Source organism: Carex rostrata, chromosome 17, assembly GCF_964058835.1.
Source record: "Carex rostrata chromosome 17, lpCarRost1.2, whole genome shotgun sequence".
Lineage (NCBI taxonomy): Eukaryota > Viridiplantae > Streptophyta > Magnoliopsida > Poales > Cyperaceae > Carex > Carex rostrata.
In genome coordinates this window covers 8,421,260-8,444,485 of record NC_135934.1, presented here as the reverse complement: position 1 = coordinate 8,444,485, position 23,226 = coordinate 8,421,260, and the positions used below count along the sequence as shown (strand labels likewise).

Below are 23,226 nucleotides of genomic sequence, written 5' to 3'. Positions count from 1 at the left end.
AACTGCACAATTAAATTTAAAGTCATATAGAGTTTATATTTAATAAAAAGAATGCAAGTTCGTATCTAATTTTATCCTAGGAAGTGTGTGAACCTTGTAGGAGTTGGCATTCAATTGAAGGAATCATATGCGATCCATCCATTTCATGCAATGCTCATTATGCCGAGTCCGGCTTGTATAACATCGGTGTCATATGACATTAATTTCAAAATCAATTAAATAGACTTCGAACGACTAATTCAAACCGTTCAAACCAATTTATTTATGAGTGATTCGTTTACATACATTTTTTTATATATTTTTGAGTTAATTTGAGTATCAAATCAAACGGTAAAAATGTTGAAAAAAGAATGTATTAAAATTAATTTAAAAAATCACACATTTGACCGCTTGACTTAATACTAAATAAATTTAAAAAATTATAAATTTTAATGTAAACGCACAACTAATGAAATAGATCAGTTTGAATGGTTTAAATTCATCATTTGAAATCGATTCAATTGATTTTGAAACTTATACTATATAAGCTAAAATGACACTAATATTATACTAGCCATACTCCATTATGCATATACGACATACATCTCGTTTGGTGAAGCATCAACGATATATCCATCTCGTTTGGTGGAGCATCAAATCATCACACACTTTATTGTTGGGCTTTGTATGTATTGGGGCCTACTTCCGATCCAAAAATAAAGTTGTCCAATAGATGTTTTTTCTGAAGAGAATTTTTTTTTTTTGGTTTGTAAATTAACATCTTTGAAGTTTGAAGCGTAGATTATGTATTAATTTGATCCGAAAAGTTAAATCATGTCTATGTAAACTATATTTATTTCTACTCAATTAAAATCTAAAAAATAAGTAATTAATCTAGAGGTAATGGGAGGTAAAGAATTTTTTAGTTCGTAAATTAACACCCTATTTGGATGGAGAGTATGGGCCAGCTCCAGAAACTTTATAGGAGGGGGAGGGGAGGGGAGGGGAATTTTTTTAAATGATTACTTGCTCCACAAATGCAAGAGAGGGAAGGATAGTCAAAATTATATTTGTGATTTTAAACTTATATTTTATCTTATAGGACTACTTTGCCCTCATATGGTATTATTATAGTTCATCAGACATTTTAGTCACATATTGTAAGCGGGTACGGATTGTTGTCTTTTTCTATTTATTTCATTTCTTTTCCTATTCCTCTTATTTGTGAAATATAGAAGAAGAAACACAGATGCATTTTAATTAAGGAACCAACAAGAATATAGATAAGATAAGACAAAAAAGAGATGGAAAAGATCTACGAAGCAACTTCTTAACAGTGGTACCATTACCATCACAGCTTAAAAGTTTGAACCGGTACGTTAGCACCAACTGTCTCAAATGTGTTACACATGTGGCTAATCTTTCATTAAAAGAAAATGCACAATTAAAAGATAAAATGCTATTTTCAATCAGGCCAAATTAACACACTACAAAGAACTTTAAAAGTATTATAATAATGTAATTTGATTATGTGTACCAGCAGTACCTTAGAATGCAAGCACCAGTACATTTTTGTATATACCTCCAACCTTTTTATAATTACACAAACAAAAAAAATGCTCAAATGTTGTTACCTGTCTGGACAGTATTTATTATACAATCATTATGAAAACTTGGTACCAGTCTTTTTTTCTTGTCAGTCCATAATTAAACTAACTATTCAAATAGCTTTGCATGTGAAAGAAATAAATCAAGGCCCAACTAATTCTTGAGTCTAAGATAAATAATAGCTTATACAGACATTGCATCAATCTGAAGAGCTATGTAACCATGTACATATAAAAAATTGGTGCAGCCTGAAAAAAACCCAATTCAGTTGTTCTTATCGCAAAATTGTAAATTATGCAAAAGGGCCCCTGATCTTCTCTTCGCTGTACCAGTAAATTTTCGTACCAGTAACAGTACCCCCGTACGTATCAGCAACGGTACCGACTGTACCAGTCTTGATGTAGCCGTAACGGTACCCCCTGTACGTACCAGTAACGGTACCGAACTGTACCAGTTTGCTTTTCTCCTAATCTCTGACAAGATATACAAAATTACATGCCCGTCCCTAATTTTTTTAGATAGACTATAATAGAAAACATTACATCAATTGTAAACGAGTCTTTACATAAATTTAGATATTATATCGAGTTCCATTCTCAAAATATATCTCCTCATCACATAAACTATCACCAACTATCACAAAATATATTTTCTCCATCTTCAAACAAGTCTCTATTCACAAAAATGATGTATAACATAGTATCAAACAAAAGGGCAGTAGTTCAAATATCTTAATTGAGGGACATCCAAGGAAAGCTACTATAAATTTCACTAGATTATCATCTTGGATAATCTGTCCACATGTTAAGTGTCATCTCCTCTCTCATGGCTTCTCCTCTCCTTGAGTCTCTTTCCTCATCTCGATTAGTAGGCCTCTCAGGTATTCGATATTCAATTTCTGCATCAACTTCGGCAAGCATATCTTTGTCGACTTCCTTATCTGCCAGAAAATTATGCAATATGCAACAAACAGAAATTATTTTCTTCAGCGTATCAGTGGAGTAATGTGGTTCGGTTGTGCTTCTAATAATAGAAAAGTGTTTCTTGAGGACACCAAAAGCTCGCTCGATCGCATTTCTTAATGAAGCATGTCGAAGATTGAACAATTCACGGGAGGTTTGGGGCGGGTTCCTAGTTGAGTACTATTTTAAGTGATATCGCTCTCCTCTATATGGTGTAATTAATCCACTTTTTATCATGAATCCAGCATCAACCAAATAATACTTTCCTACAAAAGTTTTTAGAAATAAACATTACAAGACAAAAATTGTGCAGCTCTTAAAATATACTTGTCTTACAAAAAATTATTACCTTGTGGTATTTTAAGAGGGTACCTCCTAGTTAATGCATTTTTAATCATTCTTGAGCTAGATACCGTCCCCTCCCAACCCACCAAGACATATGTAAATTTCATATCAAAGGTACACGCAGCCAATACATTCATTGTTGGGTTGCCCTAACATGTGTAACATCGATAGCACCGACACAATCCTGTCATTAAAAAATTAAAAAGTAATGACGAGTGAGTAACACATTGCATATTTGATGAATTTTATGGGCTTACAAGTAAATTAGAGTATACCTTAAAGTATGGATAAAATTTTTCATTGTTGAGTATTTCTTCAGGAGTTCTTGATCCATCAGGTTGGACTAAAAAATCTTGTTCTAAGTCTAATATTGCTCTCATAACTTTATGAAAATCATGACTCACTATAGCTCTACCACGCCACCAATAGAATGTCGTTGGACGATGTTTTCCATTATGACCAACCGTGTAGAGAAACCTTGCAACAAGCTCATGGATGCCTACACGTCTACTTGGTCTAAGACCACCTTTTTCTTCTAACAAAGAACACAAGTTGAGGAAGGAGCTAGCATCCATTCGAACTATGTCACGACATTGCCCGCTATGAAGAAGCCTATACATCAATTTATCTCTTTCGAGATCACAATCTGCTTTCAACTCTCGTTGAACTTGATTAGCTTTCTCCCTCATCCCTTGAATCATTAATTGGTAAGCACAACGACAAATGTATGCAGCTGCCAACATCTTGTTGAAAGTAACTAGCTTATTGTTTCTTTGCTCATCCATCTAAGAAAAAGATAAAGTTACCGAGTCATTGGTACCAGTACAAGTTACATTGAGGGAAAGGAACAGAGAGTGGAGAAAAATTACATCCCTTCCTCAATATCAAGTAAATAAATTGAGTTGTAATTGTACAATTAAATATGAAAATGGGAAAAAAATAATATTAACTTATTTAGTTAAACTGCACTGTTCTCTTCAAAAGAATTATTCTTGTAAGGAGGATTGGGGCAGTAAGTCCAACAAATACAATATGACCCTACACATTCCTCAAGTGGTTTCCTAATTTAATTAAATCTGCAATAAAATTTGTTGTATTGCTCTCTGTGAGGAAGTTATAACATGACCTTACAAGTTGTATAAATTTAACTATAACTAATTTCAGAATTATATTATCACAGTACTATGCAAATTTATTTTGCTGCTTCGTCACAAGTGCCAATTTGCTAGCAAGGACTAATCAATGTTATTTATACATTAGTAGAATTTAGAAGGCAAGACAAAATAAATACACATGAAAACTATGTGTAAGTTACTACAATTTTGCAAATGATTATGTGAACAAAAGCAAATGTTGTATCATAGAAAGAAAAGAATACAACGCCACAATCTTGAAACTGATCAATTACTCTCTTGACTGTTTTTTCAACTCTTGGAGTTCAAATTCCAAAGAAATCAGAGAAAACTTACCTAGCAACACTGAGAAGCTCATTGAGAGAAAGCACCGCGCCAAGAGGAAGATAGCGTGGAAAGTGATTCACTTTTTTTATGGAGGGAAAACAAAAATGAGAAGTGTCGACAGAGGCGGGAAAAAGGGCAAAATTGGCAGATCCGCTGGTGGGCCCGTTTTTCCTTCGTCTACACCCCGATTTGGGAGTAACCATTTTCAGTCGCGTAGGGTTAACCGCTCACTCTCTAACAATTTCTCTTCCTTCCGTATTTACATTGTGGAGCAAGTGAAACTCAAAAAATTCTCGTCCCCTCCCTTCCTGTCCCCTATGTTCCCCCTTTCTGGAGCGTACTCTAAAGGAAGGAATGGGAGGTAAAGAATAGAAAGGAATGGAATGGAATAGAAAAGAAGATTAACATATTTAACATCTTCGTATTTGAATTATTAATGAGAGAAAATAAATTTAACTTTCATTTCTGTCTTATTTCTTGTTTAGTTGATTAAATTTTAGGAGGTTAATGAGAAATTCGGTGACTATTATAGGTTTGAGGAAAAAAATCTTGTATGAAAATTATATATGTAAGATATAGGGTTGGTTATTTGTATCATTTTTTCTAAAAATATTTGTAACAAAATTCATTTCCATCCGTTACACCCCAATTTGGGAGGAAAACCGATTCTATTAATTAAAATGATACAAGGTTAAACCTTTCATCTCTTGTACCCTTCACCTCCGATATAATTTTATCAATCAAACACGATTCAACAAAAAGTTTTTGTTCCTTTCCATTCCCTCCCTCCCTCTACTCTCCATCCAAACAAGGTTAGGGACCTATTGTATTCATCATCAAGAGAGATATATCCATCAGCTAATTAAGAATTGTGTGAGCTATCTTTTACATTTTTCTGTAAAAAAATAGACATTAGAAAATATTTCCCTTCCAATAGACTCTTCTTCCTTAGATAAGTAATTCCAATTTTGTCTAACATATATTTTTTTAATTTTATTAACCAATTCTTATTAAATATATAAATGGTAAAATTTCAAAACATATATACTCATATAATAAATGGAAATCATCCATCAGGTGGGTTGGCGTTAAAAAAAAAAAATCAAAGATGGAAACAGTTGAGCGTCATACAACCTGTCTGCAATTAAAGATCTCAAATCATTTGACTTGGTTAAACTGTCATAACAAATTGTAGGACCAACAGGCAACCTGATGTAGCAGCTAAGCAGCCTATGTATACATATGTACACCTTTTAAAACTGAATACAAATTAAATTATTTCTCCGCTGCTGCCTTCATACTATTTAAATACATGCCCTGGTCTTTATGAACTATACAACATACCAAATTAATTAACCTATAGAACACATATGTAAATATTTTATCACACAGTTAGTTAATTTGTATTTCACTCAGCTAGTGAGTAGCCTCGATCTCTTCTTCATCTTCTCTTTCTTCATTCTCCTTGAGAATCTCAGATGAATGCCTGAATCTCTTGTGTCGCATCTACTTAATTTCTCGCAACACCGAGTTATTGATGCTTTGTACATTGATGTTTACATTTGCTGATATTTTGGAATAATAGAATCTTCTTCATCATTTTTTTCCTTTCCTTTTGGATTATCAGTTAATGGACTTTCTCTTGCTGTATTGTAGGATTATTTTTGTTGTTGTTCACGGAATTATTAGTTTCGCTTTGGTTGTTAGAACCAAGGTGGTGAACATCACTAGTACTGGGTTGTGTTATATCTTTGATAGTCTCTTTTGGGTTTCCTTCCTGAATAGGTTTTGCTATTTCTTTGATTCTTCCGAATTATTATCTTTGGTTATTTCATTTCCCTGATGATTCATATCAGGGATTGACTTGTCTTGATGAGTTTCATACCGGGTTTGCTTGTTTTCTTCAAGTTGTGTTTCCGACACTTCTGTGTAATTTCAGCACTTGTTCCGTGCTTGATTAGGTTTTAGATTTTCTTTCTTTCTTGGCATCATGAATTGTATGTATGCTTTGAGAAAAAGCATAGGAATTGGTTTAATATGCCTTGCTTGCGGCCTCATCAAGTCGAAACGCTATCCTCTGCGGAGGTTTTACCTGCGGTGCTGTGCGGTGGTTTTGATCTGGTCCGTTCGTTTCGGATCGGACGGACTGGATTAAGGATTCACCAAATTTTGAGTTTTTTTTAAATTCGGACAAGATCTGATCTGATCCGTCCGATCCGAAACGAACGGATAAGATCAAAACCACCGCACAGCACCGCAGGTAAAACCTCCGCAGAGGATACGCTCTCCATCAAGTCAATAAGGCATAGTAAAATAGGTCACGGGCTTCATGTACAGTAACTATTAATTTGGGGCCTATGATCTTATACAGTAAGTATTTATCGGTTGCCGTTTCTCTCTTTCTTTCTGCTCCGACATTTATTGTTTTTCCCGCCCAACCCGACTTATGGCCTTTGAGGCTTTGATATTAATTTGGGGCCTTTGATCTATATACAATAAGAATTTAAGAACGGTACATGGCGCAATAGTCCGTCCATTGCAAAGATTTGTACAGCAGGCTTTCAAATTTGCCAAATAACACACGACTGAGGCAAGTTGATCATCTGAAAGAGATTGCCATAGGTCCAATAATAATTAATAACTGAGGAAGTTGTACCAATGAATACGTTTTAGAGCTAGCCACTCAGAAAACGAGGCATGATTAGTTCCCCGTTGCCAATACACCATATATATTGCACATGAGGACAGACGAATGGATTGATATCAACAGATATATATGGGAAATTAATGTTTGCTCTCAAAATGGGTAAAAAGCAACAATGATATATAAGGCCATTTTAGGTTTGACAAACTCCGTTTATTATTTGACTACAGAAACCATCTGAACATATAAGCTATGATTTTTAAATTACCAGTAGTGCAAAACTAGTACATAATATCAGAGATATGTCCTTTACACAAAATGTGCTTAGATGCCAATCAATTTGTGTATTGGGATTCGGTCTTTGTTTTAATGATAAAGACAATGTTTTTCGTGTAAGAGTTGTAAATTTAAAATTTAAATAAAAGAATTCTTTGTGAATATTAAATAATTGAGTAATTTGACTTTCAACTTTACTCGATAAATTTGTACATTCATGACATTGAAATGATATTAATTATATTATTTTTGATATTACAAAAAATAAACTGTCAAATTTGAATGAATGGACAGCAACTCAAGCTGAAATTGATACCAATACTCCATGAAAAAAAAAAAAAAAAGATTCCAATGATTGCACAAGCTGATTTAAAAAATTGTATTTCAGATCTCGCACAGCTTATTTTATTTGATTTGATCTTCTGCGGCGATGAATAGTGAGTTTCTATCTAAAAAGTGGATCAAAGAAATTAATTACAAATAGTTCCATCATTTATAAAGTTTAAAACGTTAATATTAAAATAAGTATCTACTTATATAAATTTTGTGTTTTCTAAAATAAATTCCTACATAAAACATATTTTGTTTACGTAAAAATTGATGTGTCCTCCTGAAATTGCTTTAAGAAATTTGTGTGTAAATATTAGATAATAATTTTATAATATTATCATTTTTAGTGATATAATGATTTGAAACGAAACATGACTTGAAAAAAAAAAGTAGCTAAATTGCACGCAGATACATAAATAATTACGGTTGCTTTTGTTTGAAAAATATTGCACTAATAAATCTTTGAATAAATTTTTGAGAATCAACCTTAGTCTAATGACAAACACAATATTTTTTATCTGAAAAGTCACATGTTTGAAACTTGAAAAAAATACTCCTTTGTAAATATTAAAATAGTTGGATATTTTGAGCTCCAACCTTTACTTAAAAAAAATCTCTGAATATGTATGGGATAATATCCGTAGAACAAGTATCAGTTCGCAATTTCATGACCTTAAATGGCCCTCAATTAGTCAAAAAATAGTTCCAAAGGCAATTTGTCAAAAAAAATATATATATATAGTTATTACCCACAAATGTGTTGTAAATAAATTACAAGTTTACAACAAGTTTTGTTTACATAATGTTAAAATTGATGAATCATTTCGAAATCACTGTAATAAATCTCTGTAACAATCTTAGTCGATATTTTGAGAGCAAATGTCAATTTGATTAGGCATAATGAATCCTGAATTAATTAGAAACATCTAAAATTCACTCAACATGCTAAAATGCAATATATGGGGCAGATATTTCATTAAAACACAAGCAATAAAGTAAGATACATTTATTTCTTTCTACACACACTCTAAGCAGAAGCAGAATACAGTAGAGTTCCTACGCATGATCTTATTTTAGAACAACCAATTATCTTTGATTTTAATTAATTAAGAGCTATAGCGTCCGATGAGTTCTTCAACTGTGTTGCACTTGACTTCGGGATAAATCTCCGTTGCCTCAACACCGAAAGAAGGTTCGATCTTGAAATTGGTGTGATCTCCCTTTATAAACACTGAGTGATGGATCGACAAAATTATATTTAAAGGCATTGGCGACTCTGAAATTACAAAATAAAAGGCATTAATTAGCATGCACGAAGACATGAATGTGAATTAAATTGAATAGAAAGAAGGAAAGACATATATAACCTTGGATTTGCTTCAAGAGTTCTTCTTCAGTCATATAAATACGCTCCAATTTCTTTCCAGTTATCTTCTCATACAGTGACACCATCTCGTTTTTTGTCAGTGTATTTGCTGACGGCCGCAGGTACAAACTCTTATTCAAGGTACGCGGGTCGTCGGCCGCCTTGATGGTGTATGTACTGTAATCATCTTCATCGACTAACACTGCCGGAGTATTCCCATGTCCTAAGATAATAATCTTATCAGTAGGCGGTGCCGGTTGACCCAAAGTCGGAAGGAAAAAGCCGGCAAAATAGGCGCCTACCACGTAAGTGTAAGGTATCCCCTCAGCCTCTATTGCGCGTCGGATCGATGCCTTCACCCCAAATATCGACTTGGCCGGTTCCACTGCGTTCGTCCGGTCTACGTCATTGCCAAACTCTGATGGAATGAACCTCTGCATTGCCGGCTTAATTAGCTACTAATTAATTAACTAATAGAATATATAGCTTAATTAATTAATTAGATCGATCAAATAAATTCGATATATTCTGACCTTGACATTGCCGGCTTCCTTGATTGCGGCAATGATTTTTGTTTGATCAGCTAACTGAAAGCCGCCGACCGTTGATATGACGACATCGACGACCTTGATTGCACTTACCAAGCTCTCATGGTCATACAAGTCTCCCTGCTCACCAATTAATTAATTGCAACACATGATTAGTTAGCACTTGGCAGTTTTCCTTTGCTAAAATCAGAAGAAGAAAGATGGTGAAATTTATATAAAAATAAATTTAGAACCTTGACAAGAGTGACACCAGAATCCTTGAAGCTCTTCAGCAACTTGGCCTTGGCAGGATCGGCTGGTGCCGGGTCACGAACCAGCGCAAATGTCGGGTGGCCCAACCGTGCACTTGCTGATACTACAAACTTTCCGATGTAACCAGTACTGCCGATGATCAAGATTTTGGACTTGTCAGATGCAGATGCCATGTTGCATGCACTGAGAGAGAGAGGAATTTAATTTGTTGTTTTAGAAGAGGTATTGGGTCAGGAACTGAACTGATTTTTGTGAAAGAGTTAGACATGTGGCTTTTTATAAGAAATGAGATCTAAGGAGTAAGTGACATGTGGCTGTTGGCAACTGGCAAGTGATGCTTAAAATATGCCGATTTTTTTATTAATAGAAGAAAAAATATATATAAAAATAAAGATACATTTTTACGAAATGTTGATACATAGAAAGAATGGGACAGACATTTAACATTTTCATCCTGCTATAATATTAGACAGGATAGTCTATTCTGTCCGCTACAGATTTTATTTTATGAGCGATTTATAAGAAAACAAGCGGATATTGTAGCGGACGGAATATATAGCCTATCACGTCCGCTGATATACCACAGCACTATAGCAGACGGAAATTGTGCTCATATTAAATTAAAAAATGTATCAATATGTACTCATATTTTGATATTTTTTTATTATTTATTTTATTAATAAAAAAGTTTGGTGAAATATGACTTCATGACGACATCGATCTATCAAGAGATTAATTAATAGAATGAACAGACGCGGAACTAGAAAATTTTGACAGGGGGGTTAAAAAATAAAATGCAAAATAATGCGGTGGGCTGAAATTGAATCCAAATATTTTACGGTTACAAATTAAGCTCTAACTATTAGACTATAAGTTTATACGTGATATTTTATGAGAGAAGCTGAACTATATAAAATATTCTACCAAAATAAAATTTAATTAAATTTTAATATATATAATTACAATTTTAAAATTATAGTGATGACTTATTAACCTATAGATCTGTCACCGATAATTGATATGTTATTTGTTTGTATTTTAGACGCAATTAATTAGTGGTGGTCTGATGGGCAATTATTCTTTTAAATAAAACGGTGAAAGTCAAACTTACAAAAAAAAATTATAAACCATAATTAAAAAAAATCTTATGAAACCAGCATGATTACTTTTTTTTATAAAAATCATAAGAACTGAAATGTCATTTTGGTCTCGAATTTTTTTTTAACCGAAATGGCAATTTAATCTCAGGTATTTTTACAATTTTTCAACGTATTTTTTTTTCTCGAAATCTGTAAAAATAGCTGGAACCGAAATGTCATTTCGATTCTTATGATTTTTGCAAAAAAATAAATAAATAATCATGTTGGTTTCATAAAAAACTTTTCTCTAATTATAATTTATAAAAAAAATTCCAAACTTACTGTCTTACATTTAATATTCATAAAAAATTCTCATCCGAATTTCGATCTCACAAGTCACAGCCTTCTACATAAAGAGAGTTATATTTTATGAGTGAGTCTATGGTTCTATGCATATCATGGGTTGTTACCGTGCTACGGCTTTATATTCGAGTTTTCAAATCCTAACGGTCGATCCGAACCGGTCATCTTGTTCTCCATGTTAATATGTGTTTGGAGACCAAATTTTACATTTTTTTAGATATTTAGAAAATCACTTGATCTGAAAATTCTGGACCATCCAAAAACAGTGATTTTCAATAAATATAAAAAAATAGTAAAAAAATTTCAAAAAATGTAAAATTTGGTTTCCAAACACATATTAATATGGAGAACAAGATGAACGGTTTGGATCGACCGTTAGAATTTGAAAACTCGAATATAGAACTGTAGCACGGTAACAAATCGTAATATGCATAGTACCATAGACTCACTCATATTTTATCATCTAACAAAAAATAGTACAGTCGTAACGCCGAATTTTTTATAAATATCCAAATTAATTAATAAATTACGGATTCTAACATTTGTAGAAATGAAATTTGAAAATTATCCAACCCGGTGCTCTAATAACCGGAAAGAGGCAATATATCCGGTTCTCCATCTCCCGGATTCATTAAAAGTTACCGGTTAGTTGTTAACCGAACTCAGGAAAATTTTCCGGTTAACCACTAACCGGACCAAGAAACCGGTTTATGGTTAACCGGAAAGATAGTAGGGGACGCGTGGCGTGGGGGGCTGGCGCGTGGGAGGGAGGCATGGTGTGGGGCTGGCGCGTGGGAGGGAATACTGCTACCCCGTGATTAAATTTTTTTTATATAGGAGCTGGGGTTATGGGAATTGGGAGTTCATTTGGAGGTTGTTGCTGCGTGGAAGGAAAAGGCAGGAGGAAGGGAGAGCAGAGTTTGGTTATCAGGTTTTTTTTTTATTTGTTTAGTGTTAGAATAATTTATAATATTAATTAGAATAATTTATAATATTAATTAGAATAATTTATAATATTGTTTAGATTGTTTAAAAATTTTTGAAAGATTATTAAGATTGTTTAGAATTATTTGAAATATTGGAATATATTTGGAATATATTTGACATATTTATTTGGAATATTATTTGGAGATGACCAAAATAACTTCTTAGAACTGTCAATAACAAAAATGCATGTCTAATATGCCGATGCATGTCTATGTACCGTGAAGTGAAATTGAAAAATTATTTAGAGTAATTTGTAAAATTTCAAAATGATTTAGATTAATTTGTAAAATTTTAAAATTGTGAAAAATAATTTAGAAAGTTCCAAAATAGTGAAGAATATTTTAGAAAATTCCAAAATAGTGCAGAATATTTTAGAAAAATTTTAAATGATACCCGGATAATTTGAAAGTTTCAAAATGGGTTAGATTAATTTGTAAAATTCTAAAATGGTAAAAAATAATTTAGCAAGTTCTAAAATAGTGTAGAATAATTTAGAAAATTTTAAGATGGTGCCCAAATAATTGGTTATGAAATGGTTTAGAATGATTTAGGTAATATAAATTGGTTTAGAAATAATTAGAAACATCCAAACCGGTTTAGATTAGTTTGAAAATTTCGAAAACAATGAATTAACTTTGAATAAATTTTGTAGCATGGCAGATGAAATGAATGATGAAATAGATATGGCGGGGGGTACTTTTAGTGATCTGTTGTGGATACCGCACAGCAGTCACAGAGTGTGTCAGGCTTCTGAGGAGGTAAGCAATTAGTTATTTCTTTTTTTTACTTGTTCAGAAATATATTATTGTTTTAATTTCTAATTTTTATTTTCGGTAATGTAGAAAAAAGAGGTTATAAACGTGAAGCACTACCGTTGTCAGACCGCGTACCACGTTGCGTACGCGCCATTCTTGATTCGATTGGGTTTATACCAGATCGCAGTCATGCCTCACAAAAAAATTGATGCGGCGCTCATGCATGGACTTGTGGAGCGGTGGCGTCCTGAGACACACACCTTTCATCTTCCCTTTGGAGAGATGACTGGTATTAACTTCAAAACTAATTTAAATGAATCTGTTCTTCGTGATAATTTACTGATAATTAAAATGAAGAAATTTATATTTTTTTACAGGTTTATTACAGGTATTAACTGATGGTCACATCCCCCATCGGTAGACATATTAAATCTGGCTTGGATTTCCATATTTGCTTGACTAACATTATACCCAACCAATTTATAAATCTCATTCCGAAGATAATCAAAGTTGTGGTTCACGGTAAGCGGTAATGAGTATTTAGCTCGGGTACTGTAAAATACCCCATCATCATTGTATTGGATTTCTCCTCTAATATAAATCTTCACACAAATAGTTCTATCCATTTTTAGTTTCAATTGGTCTGGCAATTCAAAAAATAACAACATATAAGTAATTAAAAATTGTCCGGACCTATGAAAATTATTCTATATTATTTTACAATTTCCTAAATTATTCTAGTCCATTTTGAATATTCCTAGCTTATTCTGCACAATTTTGCAATATCCTTAACTATTTTCGAATTTTATAAAATATTCTAAACCATTTTGGAATGTTCAAAAAAATTCTAAATTATTTGGACAATATCCTGAACCAGTTCAAATAAACTAATTAATTATATTATAAATTATAATTATAATTAAAAAAAATATTTTTAGTCTGAATAATTTATAATTTTTTCGAACATTATATGTACCGAAATTTTTATAAATATCCAAATTAATTAATAAATTACGGATTCTAACTTTTTTTAGTACAAATAACAACAAAAATAATTACAAATTAATTCTAAAAATAAATTCTAAAAATAAATTCTAAACAATATTCCAAAATTCTAAATAATTCTAAACAATCTAAATAATATTTCAAACATTTGTAAACAATCTAATCAAAAAATTTTAACTACTCTAATAAATATTATAAACTAATTTAATATTTTCTTTCAAAAAAAATAAACCTGATACGAGCCCTTCTTTTCTTCTCTTCTTTGCTTCCAGTTCCTCGGTTTTCAGCTTCCCTTCACTCAGCCAAATCACAGTTTAAATAAACCTTAGCCCCGCCCTCTTTCCGGTCCTCTGTTAACCGTACATACACATTTCCGGTTAACAGCTAACCTTACCATAACCCGGTTAACCAATAACCGGTTCCATTACATTTTTCCGGTTATTGGTTAACCGGTTTCATTTCACTGTTGCGGTAAACCAAAACCCGGAAAGAAAACTTAATACCGGTTATCCAACAACCGGTTTGGATATTTTACGAGATTTTTCAAAAAACAGGGTAAATTCGTTAATTTATTATTTAATTTGGATATTTATAAAAAAAACGGGTCGTAACGTTGGGCCTCCAATATTTTTTTCTCTTTACTTCCCTCCCAATTGATTGCTCTATTTTTTTTCTTTCGAAATTTTTATTAATACTCAAAAATAATATGAAATTACCGAATCTATCCACTTTTTCGGTGGAATTCGAAAATTGCCCCTTCTGGTGACTAAATAACCGGACTAAAACCAACTTTCTGGTGATTTAGTCACCGGATCCAAAATACAATGTCTGGTTATCAAATAATCGGAAAGTGGTATGTTTCATGTTTGTTTGGCGTTTTTTTTTTTTTTTTTTTACAAAACAACAATTTTTTAAAAAAAAATATTTTTTGTATTGAAATATTAGAAATGTTAAATATATTTCCTTGAAAATAGATGGAATACAATATAATTTGATTTATTAGAAAGACTACAACAAATAATCCGGAGCAACATTTTTCAGACCGGATTTTTCGCGACTGTAAGAAAAATTAATATATTTTTGTATGTGTTATTGGAAAAAAAAAAAAATGCTTAGATTATGAGTTATTGATCGCGGTTCAAAAGTCACTTCTAAGTAATACAAAAAATATTGTGATCCTTCGAGTACATTTAATTTATAAAAAGTTGTATCTATCTATTTAAAAAAAAATAAAAACTTTAAGTTATTTAATTATTGATATTCAAAAAGAATTCTCAAAATATATACAACTTTTTAGAAATTAAATGTACTCGAAGGATCACAATATTTTTTGTATTACCTAGAAGTGACTTTTGAACCGCGATCAATAACTCACATTCAGAACATATTTTTTGTATTACCTAGAAGTGACTTTTGAACCGCGATCAATAACTCACATTCAGAACATATTTTTTTTTCAATAACACATAAAAAATATATTAATTTTTCTTACAGCCGTGAAAAAACCAGCCTGAAAAATGTTGATCTGGATTATTTGTTGTAGTCTTTCTAATAAATCAAATTATATTGTATTTCATCTATTTGCAAAGAAATATATTCAACATTTCTAATATTTCAATAAAAAAATAAAAAAATTATGTTTTGTAAAAAAAAAAAAAACTAAAGTTACTAAATAACCGGTCAAACAAAAGCCAAACAAACAAAAGCAACTTTCCGGTTACTTAATAACTGGATACTCCTCAAATTTTCGGTTATTCAGTAACTGAACAATTTTTCGAGATCCGAAAATTAGGTAACCGGAGAGAAGATCAATATCCGGTTATTTAGTAACTAGAAGGGGTATTTTTTGAAATCCATTCAGAAACTAGACAGATTTTGCAATTTCGTATTTTTTTTTTGGGTATTTATAAAAATTTCGGTTCTTTCTTTATCCTTTCCTTCTACTGGCTGGACGTACAATTAATTTGACAAAATCGTTACTTTAATTTACTACTTGAATTGATTCCATTGGCCCGGTTAATGAGGAATTCGTATCCCCTGCATTAACTCAAAAGGGAATCTTTTGAGTTAATTCATCTCAACCATCTGATCTGTTTTAAAATTCGTGCAGGTTAGATTTGCATTAATATTAAAGCCCCTAAGATATAAGCAGGATCGGATTAACTCCGTTTAAAATCAGACAGTTGAGATTCATTAACTCAAAAAATTCTCTTTTGAGTTAATGCAGAGGATACACATTCGTTAATGAGGGCCCGACGGCTGAGACTTTATTCGGACTCAATAGTTTAAGTGTTTAACCCAATAATATATATAATTGTCAAATTCAATAAAAATAATCGAGCGGCTTCAAAGATATTAGGAGCACCATACCAGTATTTATAACAGAAATTAAGGGCCTGGAAATTTAATTATTATTTTCTATCTTTAATGTGGGACATGTGATCACTTGCCAAAATATATTTGTCAATCTTACCATTATTTTCTTAAATCAATAACACATGAATTGAAAAAAAAAAAAAAAATTATAAGTGCCATACAGTGCATCGTTTACGTGCCAATCCAAATTCTTATTACTAAATTAAGTTCTAATCGTTAATTTAATTTAATTTTAGTGTTAATTAAATTGATCGGCATGCAATGCCATCTCTTCTCTTTCTTAATAATAATAATAATAATAAATGAGCTAAATATATAAAAAAAAAAAAATTGCCCATGAATATAGCGTCCTCTTAAACTAGGTTCCGTAGTCCCATTTAATGGTTTTTTTTTTTTTTGAAGGATCCCATTAATTTGAACCGATAGATTAAACAGTACACTGCTGACACCTTGAGTCAAATGTTCAAAACACATAGGCTAAAACATATTATACATGGGTTAGGGCCACCTTGTCAGGATTATCACTCTGTAACTAACTGCCACTACGCAGATGACACAATTTTATTTGTGGATGCAAAGATAGAGATCATAAAAAAAGTTTGGTGGACTATGAGAGCGTTTGAGGCTCTGTCAGGTATTAAAATCAATATAGATAAAACTGAATTGTTCCCTATCAATCTAGATAATGATGAAGCTACATACCTAGCTGCAATATTTGAGTGCAGAGTAGGCAAATTTTCTTTTAAATACTTAGGCCTACCACTTCATCATAAGAAATCACTGAAAAATATTGGGATTTTTTACTTAAAAAATGGGATGCTAAACTCCAGAGCTGGCACAGTAATCTGCTATCTATTGGGTGTAGGAAAACCTTGATCAATGCTGCTCTTTCTTCTATCCCTATGTATGCTTTATCCATTTTTCAGATCCCTAAAGGAGTTCTAGCTCAATTAGAAGTTAAAAGAAGAAGGTTTCTTTGGCAAGGGTATGGTCAGAACAGAAAATGATTTCTTTAGTCAAATGAGACAAAATCATACAACTAAAAGAATCTGGGGGGATGGGGATCTTGGATTTAGAACTCATGAATCAAGCATTACTTTCTAAATGGCTGTGGAAATTCAAAGATCCTTGTTATCAGGGGATGTGGAAAACTGCTATTGTTTTGAATTATTTTTCATATCACCCCATTCATTTTTCATCCTTTTGGAATAATCTCACTCACTTACAACAACTGGTAGACTTAGGATGCTCCTACGATCCAGGGGCTCAAAGTATGGTCAAGTTTTGGACTGATGTGCGGATAGGAGACTGTCCTTTAGCTGTAACCTATCCTTTTATGTATGATTTGTGCTCTAACAGACATATCCTTCTTAAAAATGTGATATCTTCCCAAGGCTTGGCAGTGAACTTCCCACGATTTTTAACAGGGATTAACAGATTTGAATGGAAAGAAGTGTTGAATATAATCAATTCCTTTCAACCAGAACATGAGGAAGATTGTCTTCTCTAGGCCTGAGACTCAAAAGGCTCTTTCACAGTGCAATCAATGTATAAATTCTTGCATTTTGGGAGGGGAGGGGGGGTTAAAGAATTTCATGCTCTCACTTGGTGGACAATAAAAACACCCCCCAAAATACAAGTGTTTATGTGGCTATTGACTAATCATAAAATCCTCATTAAAACTAACCTAGCTAAAAAAAAGGATGGTTTGGAGATACTTCCTGTCATTTTTGTGGGCAGGAGGAAACACCAGATCACCTGTTTATTCAATATCCAAGAATAAGATAGGTTTGGTTTTAGATGGGGAAAAGTCCTGATTTTTTACATCAATGGCATCTGATAGAGGATATTATGCAGTTTGCTTTTGAATTATCTGATGCATACAAAAAACACTTTTTGATGATCTTTAGTGCTTTAGCTTGGACTACTTGGCTACTTCGCAACAAAATTTGTTTTCAAGCCCAGGTATGTGACTCAGTTAAAACATCTGTGCTACAAATAATAAATTGGGTTTGTTTGTGGACAGGTCAACAGGTTGGAGTTGATGCAAACACAGAGCGAACCAATTGGCTGCCACCAAATACGTCTGTCATTCCTCTTCAAGAACAAAGGCCGCTGGTGAGCCAGGAGCAGGTGCTTGTGGAGTTGGCCAATACTGAAGACTCGCTTTAGATTTACTTGCATAGACTTACTTGCTTTACTTTTTAGCAAAAAAACTTTGTTGCCTCTAGGCTTTTTGTATTAGACTATATTTTGGATGTGACTGTTTGTGATTGACTTGTTCCATTGGAGATGGATGCCAACTCTATATTCTGTAACCCGCTTGTTTAATTAAAGTTTGGACTATGCCTATTTTAAAAAAAATAAAAATAAGATTGAACGGTACACAAGCAGTATCATTATGTTTGTATATTGTATAGGTTTTACTTTAGGCTATAGCGATCTTGAACGCGCAAATGGGGGTGTTCAACGGTACAGTTCAAACCAAATTGAAATAGATAAATCAAAATTAAATTAAACCCAATCCAAATAAATTAAGAATCAAATCCAACAAATCGAAGTAAATTTTGGTTTGTTTAGTTGAACTGAAATATGATATTAATCATAAAAATAGATATTTTTCTTGTTAATTCTTTTATTTTTTTAAGATGAATTTAAATTTTTTGTTTGGTTCGGTTTAATCGGTTTTAAACCGAACCAAACAATATACATTATGTCATAATTTTTATTTTTTTTAAATATTTGGTTCGGACGGAGAATGGGTCTAAAAATTTCTAAATTGAATTGAACTGAACTATTAAAACGGTTTTAAAAATGAACCGAACCAATCAATTTAACCGAAAAAACCGAACTCCTTTTTATTCGATTTAAAACCAATTAAACATAACAAAATAGGACCTGATGAATGTTGAATTGGACCATAATCTACTTGTCTGTTTGACTAAATTTGCAAAACATATATTAATTTAATTTTACAGTTTTCTTATCTTGAGATATTGTGCAGGTTCATGACTATAGAGAATATGATATATGCATCAAGGATAAAGGAACAACTTCAACACTTATCAAAGATGTATTTATGAAGCACTGAGCGTTGGACAGCAGAAGCATCACCTCAAGATTAGAAATCAATATCTTTAAAATTGGCAAAATAAGCTTGAGGTTGACCTAAGTAAGGCCTACCATTGTAATGGTCCAGTGACCATTGCAACGGTCAATTAATCCATCGCACAACGGATAAAATATTCCCTTAACGGTAAAATGCGGTTGGCACCCCAAAACTCCAGAGGTCGACCATGATAGGACCGTTACGCCAGTCCATAGACCGTTAGGGTTAATGGCATTCAAACCTACCGTAACTTGGCCGACTGTTATAATGGTCCATGAACCGTTATAACGGTCCAGACCAAATTACTTCATTATGATCATCTCTTTATAAATAGAAGCAATTTTAGGGTTTATATTATCACTCTAGCCGCCATTAACTTCAATACACTAATTTCTCAGATCTAGAAAAAATCGTTGTAGCTTGTGCACTTGAACTTCAATATTATATTCAATCTCAAGCTTATTCAACCAATACACAAACTCTTAGAGTGATCCTGCGAGATCAACCCTTTACACTTATTCCTTGAGCCTTTTTTTCTTACCCTTAGAGCCTTTGTTGCTCACTTTGTTATCTTGAGCCTTTAGTGCTCATTTCTCATTGGGTAAAGAAAGGCACGGCATTTCGAAGGTTGCGGGTCCCGGAGACGTAGGCGTTAGTGTCGAACTCTGTAAACAACTCTCGTGTCAAGTGTCTCTAAAGTTAAAAATAATTTATAGTTTAGATTCAAGTTATTCTAGTTTCCGTCAAAAATAACTTATAGATACGCTAGATAATTTAACTTAAAATAAAGATTATAAAAAAATCATATTCATCTTCCTCTCTAAGTGCCTTTGGACCAACAATGAACACTCCTACATAAAAGTTAAAATAAACTGAACCAATCAATTTTAACCGAAAAAACCGAACGCTTTCAGTTGATTTTAAACCAATTAAACAGGAACTGATGAAAACCCCTACGCACAAATAAAAAAAAAAAAAAAAAATCTATCCACTGCCCATATCATTGAATAGCGGTTCCATAACCAATTATTTTTAAATAAAGTACATCCATTTGAATCAATAAGATATTAATGGCGCAACTAGGCCATTATATTTCTACATGATAGACGCTTAATTGTTTTTACCAAAAAAAATTGGTAGATAAAAAAATTTGGATTATTTTTAAATAGTAATTTTTATTTACAACAACAACAATCAGACTTTCAGTTTTAGATAAGTTGGAATTGACTAAAAATGAAACTCAATCGGTGTAATTTTTATCTATCTAAAAAATTTTTTGTTAGAATGTAAAATTTGATTTCCATGTACATTTTCATGTAAATATAATGTTAAATAGTTTAAATTAACTCTATGAACTTTATAAACAGACATGAATGTTACGTGTAATATAGGGTAAATTTAGTTAGAGTTCGCTAAACTTTGTCATTTGTTACGAATTGGTCACTCAAATTTGATTTGTTCATACGTAATCAGTGAACTTTTCATTTGTTCTAATCAAGTTACTCTATAACTCTTTTCATCCAAAAAAATACTAAAATATAAAATGATTTGGACGGAATAAACATATTCTATTAATATTTTGAATAAAAAAATTACAAAGTGGCTTGATTGGAAAAAATAAAAAATTAATGACTTTGGAGAAACAAATCAAACTTGAATGACCAATTCGTGACAAAGGACAAAGTTTGGTGACCTACGATAAAATTACCCTAAAACATATATAACCCTTGCTTCATAAAGGAGTCCGGCTAATATGACATCGGTGTCATATGACACTAACTTCAAAATTGATTGAATATACTTCAAACGACTAATCCAAATAGTTCAAACTGATTTACTTTATGAGTGCTGTGTTTACATGTAAATTTTTTATATTTTTAAGTTATTTTAGTATCGAATAAAGCGGTAAAAATGTTAAAAAATAAATGTGTTAAAATTAACTTAAAAACTCACACATTTGACCGCTTGACTTAATACTAAATAAATTCAAAAAATTATAAATTTTGCATGTAAACGCACAACTAATGAAGTAGATCAGTTTGAACGGTTCGATATGTTTTGAAATTAGTGTTATATAAATTGAAATGACACTGATATTATATTAGCCAGACTCTTCATAAATCAATACAGTATAATTCTTTCTCTCTCTATGTATATTTGGTGTTTTATAAAAATCACTATATTTATCGAATTTTCCGTAATATGCCATAGATGATTTAGCACGCAAAGCATATGCAACCCGGAAGAATGGGACTTGGTTAATTAGATATTGAGCTGCTGGTGTCGAAGTTGCGTGGGAAAGTTGCAAGGTGAGCAAATTGAGCAAGTTGGGATATCAGAAACAAGTTAAAATAATCGCCGACCGGATCAACTTATATTATTCTTTAAAATCTTCAGATCTGAATCTGTAATAACCTTTCTTTGTTTGAAATAATAGTACATTAAGGGAAACGAATAAGAAAATAGAAATCTTGCGGTCTACATATTAACAACATGTCTTCTTCATTAAAGTAATTAATGCAGTTGCAAATAACGAAGCGCCAATCGAACGCAGCTGTGTTGGAATCTTGGATAATCAGATCGGACATACCATATTGAGGCAACACAGATGTTAAAAAGTAACGGCCACATATAATCTGGAAAAAGAAGTCAAGCTTTGACTCATTAAACCCAACAACTCCACGTCCGACATTTTTATTTTTATCCCATTAAAAAATTATTTTAATAATAATAATCAAAGTTTAATAAAAATTTTAAAAATACCCACCCGTGGAATTTTTCCACGGACTGAAATTGTAATTCAATTTTTTTTTTTTTTTTAAACCGAAATTTATTTTTATTTTTTATTTTTTATATTGAAATATTAGAAATGTTGGATATATTTTTTTGAAAATAAATGAAATACAATATAATTTGATTTATTAGAAAGACTGTAACAAATAACCCGGATCAATATTTTTCAGGCCAGATTTTTCGCGGCTGTAAGAAAAATTAATATATTTCTTTATGTGTTATTGGAAAAAAATAAAAATACTTAGATTCTGAGTTATTGATCCCGGTTCAAAAGTCACTTCTATGTTATCTAGAAAATATTGTGATCCTTCTAGGACATTTAATTTATAAAAAGTTGTCTCTATTTTGAGAATTCCTTTTGAATAATAATTATTAAATAACTTAAAGTTTTTGTTTTTTTTTTCAAAAATAGATACACCTTTTCATAAATTAAATGTCCTAGAAGGATCACAATATTTTCTAGATTACATAGAAGTGACTTTTGAACCGGGATCAATAACTCAGAATCTAAGCATTTTTATTTTTTTTCCAATAACACATAAAGAAATATATTAATTTTTCTTACAGCCGCGAAAAATTCGGCCTAAAAAATATTGATCCGGGTTATTTGTTACAGTCTTTCTAATAAATCAAATTATATTGTATTCCATCTATTTTCAAAGAAATATATCCAACATTTCTAATATTTCAATACAAAAATAAAAAATAAAAACAAATTTCTGTTTTAAAAAAAAATAAAATGAATTACAATTCCAGCCCGTGGAAAAATTCCACGAGTGGGGTATTTTTAAAATTTTTATTAAACTTTGGTTATTATTATTAAAATAATTTTTTAATGGGGTAAAAATAAAAATGTCGGACTCCACGTGGATGTTTTGATTTAAATTTTCCAAGTTGAAGCTTCACTAAATTAATATATTATGGTAATCCTTATCCTCATAACTGATCAGATGGTTAAACCCGCTCGGCTGGTCTCATTGTTAATTTGT

At 31.9% G+C, this 23,226-nt stretch overlaps 2 protein-coding genes across 2 annotated transcripts; both read right to left on the bottom strand.

The window, feature by feature from the left end:
- Positions 1-3,042: 3,042 nt before the first annotated feature.
- LOC144568093 (uncharacterized) lies at positions 3,043-3,689 on the bottom strand (the record flags this gene model as incomplete). Its single annotated transcript, XM_078318321.1, has 2 exons — positions 3,170-3,689; positions 3,043-3,078 (listed from the first exon to the last, which is right to left on the bottom strand). Coding segments are annotated over exons 1-2 (546 nt in total), but the record flags the coding sequence as incomplete, so codon positions are not given.
- A 4,898-nt stretch (positions 3,690-8,587) lies between these two features.
- Positions 8,588-9,999, bottom strand: LOC144568174 (eugenol synthase 1-like). The gene is made up of 4 exons (XM_078318430.1): positions 9,752-9,999; positions 9,504-9,638; positions 8,972-9,404; positions 8,588-8,880 (listed from the first exon to the last, which is right to left on the bottom strand). The coding sequence occupies exons 1-4, from the start codon at positions 9,941-9,943 to the stop codon at positions 8,711-8,713; spliced, it is 930 nt and encodes a 309-aa protein (XP_078174556.1). The 5' UTR covers positions 9,944-9,999; the 3' UTR covers positions 8,588-8,710.
- Between the last annotated feature and the right edge of the window lie 13,227 nt (positions 10,000-23,226).